Source organism: Telmatherina bonti, assembly GCF_933228915.1.
Source record: "Telmatherina bonti genome assembly, chromosome: 1".
Lineage (NCBI taxonomy): Eukaryota > Metazoa > Chordata > Actinopteri > Atheriniformes > Telmatherinidae > Telmatherina > Telmatherina bonti.
In genome coordinates this window covers 25641430-25645813 of record NC_136619.1, presented here as the reverse complement: position 1 = coordinate 25645813, position 4384 = coordinate 25641430, and the positions used below count along the sequence as shown (strand labels likewise).

Below are 4384 nucleotides of genomic sequence, written 5' to 3'. Positions count from 1 at the left end.
ACAATGAATTAATTGATTAAAAAATATTTGATAAAATCTGTTTCTTATTATCAAAATGACTGTTTACAGAATGCATGTGTTATCAAATTGTAAAACACTATATTTCTCAATTTGAGTATTAATCAAGTGATCTGACTGCTTATAACCAACCCCTTGCCTTGCTAAACAAACTGATCTTACATAAGTCTTATCCCCTTTTAAAAAGATTGACAGTGTGAGTGTTTAGTAACAAGCAGCCAGCTTATGTAGTGATTTAAAGCCTCTGGACCTTCAGTGGAAAACTCTGGTGTGTCTTCATTTTAGGTTAATAATGTTAATTTTCTGCATAGATGTTCTTTTTTACTACAGCTACTAGATAAAACCCAATCAGTTTTTTTTTCCATGGGTTTGAATCCTCTCAGTTGTGATGTAATTCAGGTCCAGCAACGACAGATGCAAACAGTCTCGGAAGATAAAGTCCTCACACTTTTCCTGCCTGAGTGCAAAATGTCCACACTGTAAAGGAAAAGCTCATCTGTGCTGAGTGAGTTGTCAGAATGCGAAGACCCCCTGTTTGAGCTTTTGTGACTCTGTTTTGACTTCAGATGTTTTTATAACTTTATGATTCACAGAAAAAAAGTTTTTTTTTTTGTTTTTTTTTTTTGTTTGTTTCTTGACTTTTGGTGTCTGGGTCTCAGAGAAAGCTAAGAACACAACCTCCACCCACTTGTCTTTGTGTTTTGGCTACAATGACTTGCTGTCTCAGTCGCAGAAGTTGTGAAAATCTAATGCAAACACGACAGATTTATTTTACTTCTTCTCTTGTTATCACTTATAACATGCTGTTTCCTTTTGGTCTGTTTGGGTCACTGCAAAGAGAGGCAACATGCAGCTGAAGTCAATCCGTTTTTATTTTCATGTCAAAACAACTTGCTGAGATTTACAAATAATACAACTATAATTCCTATAAAGAATCGGTATTATGCCATGCAAAGGTTACTGTGGTTACAATGTTTTATCAGTGCAATCATAATCATCCCTGAGACTTCTTCTATAACATTTTACACCTTTTTTTTTTTTTTTTTTTTTTTTAATCAAAATGATCAAAAAGTCATTTTCCTGGTTAAATCCTAAACCAGTGACTCCCAGACTGGGAGGCTGTCTGAATCCTGACTGTGCAGAGAACTTAATCCAGTGTCTGAGTCGTCGTCATTGACGCTATGAGCTTTGGACAGACCCCTGGCTTGCTCCACCCATCCACTTTTCCTCTCCAAAGTGATCACCATCTTCGTCCCGTGGCTGCATCTCTCCTCACTCCCCACCCCCCCCTCCATGTCCAAACTGCTCACTTTCTCCAGCAAATCCCTCATTTCCTTCTCCCTCGCCGTGCAAATCTGCTGGGACAGCTCTAAATCGTTCCTAATAGCCTCTAAATCCGCGTTGAGGCGCAGACCAATGTACAAACTCGCATCTAGTTGCGTTTTGATCCTCTCCTCTTCCATAAACAGCTCGTGTTTTGACGTGTCAGCCTCAGTGCTGGGGAGAGATGGTGAACCTCTGCCTGGTTCTGAGTCTTTTCTCCGCTGCATCCAGCGGTGGTTCAACTCCTCCTGGATCTCAGCTGTGATGGTATCAACAAGAGCCTCCTGTTCCCACAGCTTCTCCTGCAACCTAATCACCTCCTCACACTGCTGGACGTACTGTTCATACTTGGCAAAAGTCTCCCTGGAAGTCTGTCCGTCTTGGCTTGAGGCTGGAGCTGCATCCACCATATACGTGTTTTGCACATAATTAATCCCATGCCTTTTAATTCTGTCATAGTGCACTTTGGCCTCACATATTTCAATTTCTCCATCCAGTTCTGTAATCCTCTGAATCTGCTGGCGGATTGTGTGGTCCTGAGAAACCACAAGATGAACCAAAGTTTCCATTTTCTCCGCGCAGTGCGCGTCTCTCTGCGCTGCGCGCGTCCTCTTTTTGTTGATCTTTTCCAACTTTCTGAAAGCTTTCCGGACAACCCGACGCTGTTTTTCGGGTGAGATGCAGCCCATGGTTGACCGTGCGGTGGCCTTGGTAACACAGGGGCTCTGCTTACTTGGCACCACTCGCGCCTCTGCGCTCCGAGCTCCATGTTTCGCCAAAGACGCTTCGCTTTTGACCAACACAAACTTCACATTCCTCTGCTCTTCTCCCCACGCCACCCAAAGTCTTAAAATCTTTGTCTTGTTGGGAAGAATCCTCTCGAACCCCCTCCATTTCTCCACGATGCAATAAGACTGCTCCGCGGAAAGGCCGTGTTGGGAGTTCTGGTCCTCCAGAAGAACCTGAACAACATCAGCGCAGGTTGTGCGCTTGGACAACCCCAGCACCAGCTTCTCCTCCCTACAGACCCACACCGCAATCTTACTAACTTCCGACTCCATGGTTCACTTAGGTAGGCTGAAACTCTTCTCAAAAACAAGTGTTGAAAAAAGTCATTTTAACATAGAATTAAATCCGCGAGTGTTGGAGAGACAGAGCATCAGTGTCCTCCGGCGCATCTGACAAGTCCGACAGAGATGGAGGATTGGTCCTCCATAAGTCCTGTTAACGCTTCCCAGGCCCAAAGAAAAACGTGTGTTTATGCTGCGTCCTGACGGCCTTCACTGGGATCACATGACCTACAAGAGCTGAAGTAGAAGTGATTTCTAGGTGGCTGTGCGATTTGTGCTGATGATGTAACAAATGCAGACACGATTTTTCTTTTGGTTTCCAGTTTTTATCCTATTTAAAGGCTTTTAATCTCATTCAAATTCTAAAAGATTCAAATAAGTATATATATATATATATATATATATATATATATATATATATATATATATATATATATATATATAGAGCATGCAGTAACTGTTTAAGCACATGTTTTTGTTGTTTTTAAAGGCAGCATCTGCACATTATGACATGCACGTTTTCCCTTCTTTTTGCACATCTTTTTCCTTTGTGAAATTAAAGAACAAATTTAAGGCACAACCCACCAAAAGAGGGAGCATCCCCATTGTTTTGGGAATGGTTTGGTATTTCTGGGCCTAATTACCTTGACAAAAACTGATAACTGAATTACTTAATTCTATAAAAGTTATGAAATACAGTAATTACATTTTTACATATTTATGTAAGCAACAGCAAACCTGTGCTGCTTTTGGATTTCAGGCAATATATATATATATATATATATATATATATATATATATATATATATATATATATATATATATATATATATATATATATATATATATATATATATTCCAGTTTTTATCCTATTTAAAAGCTTTTAATCTCATTCAAATTCTAAAAGATTCAAATAAGTATATATATATATATGTATATATATATATATATATATATATATATATATATATATATATATATATATATATATATATATATATATATATATATATATATATATATATATATATATATTGCCTGAAATCCAAAAGCAGCACAGGTTTGCTGTTGCTTACATAAATATGTAAAAATGTAATTACTGTATTTCATAACTTTTATAGAATTAAGTAATTCAGTTATCAGTTTTTGTCAAGGTAATTAGGCCCAGAAATACCAAACCATTCCCAAAACAATGGGAATGCTCCCTCTTTTGGTGGGTTGTGCCTTAAATTTGTTCTTTAATTTCACAAAGGAAAAAGATGTGCAAAAAGAAGGGAAAACGTGCATGTCATAATGTGCAGATGCTGCCTTTAAAAACAACAAAAACATGTGCTTAAACAGTTACTGCATGCTGTTCCAAGTATGGCAGAGGTGAGTTATTGAAAACAGTCATGGCTGAAAGGAAAGACTTCTGTTATCTGCCAATATCACATCAGAGCCGTTTCAGTTTATTGGAGTTTTGCTTTTGTCAATGGATTCTTTTTTGTTGAAGGAATTTTTTATGTTGTCTGTACATAATGGTCAGTGGTGGTGAGTGTACATGCCCTCCTGCATTTCATCCATCTATAGTTTGAGTTTGGGGGATTTATGAGCATCCTGGTGCTTTTTTTTCTTAGCTTTTTCTATTTTAATTAACTTTGCCAGGTTTTCTCTGATGGTGTGACAGTGGTGGTTAGAACATGTGTCACACCTACCAATCTCATTTATAAACAACTGAAGCTCCCTGTAACCAGAAACTGAATTATTTTATTTATAGGCAACCAACACTTCTAATTTCATCTTTCTGACACCTGATTTGGATTTTTCAGCATGAGAATGATCTTGCAGTGGGCTTGATAAAAAGCACACACAGAAGCATTTTCATACATTTGTTTTAAATGTTGCTCATTTTTAGTTATCATGTTATCTCCTAATTGGGACCTAAATGAAAACCACATGTTTTATGAATAATCAGTGCAGAAATCATGGTAAT

At 37.9% G+C, this 4384-nt stretch overlaps 1 protein-coding gene across 1 annotated transcript; it reads right to left on the bottom strand.

Annotated features, from left to right (window-relative positions):
* Positions 1-1109: 1109 nt before the first annotated feature.
* On the bottom strand, positions 1110-2402 carry rassf10b (Ras association domain family member 10b; the record flags this gene model as incomplete). Its single annotated transcript, XM_079244924.1, has 1 exon — positions 1110-2402. The coding sequence occupies one exon, from the start codon at positions 2400-2402 to the stop codon at positions 1110-1112; it is 1293 nt and encodes a 430-aa protein (XP_079101050.1).
* Between the last annotated feature and the right edge of the window lie 1982 nt (positions 2403-4384).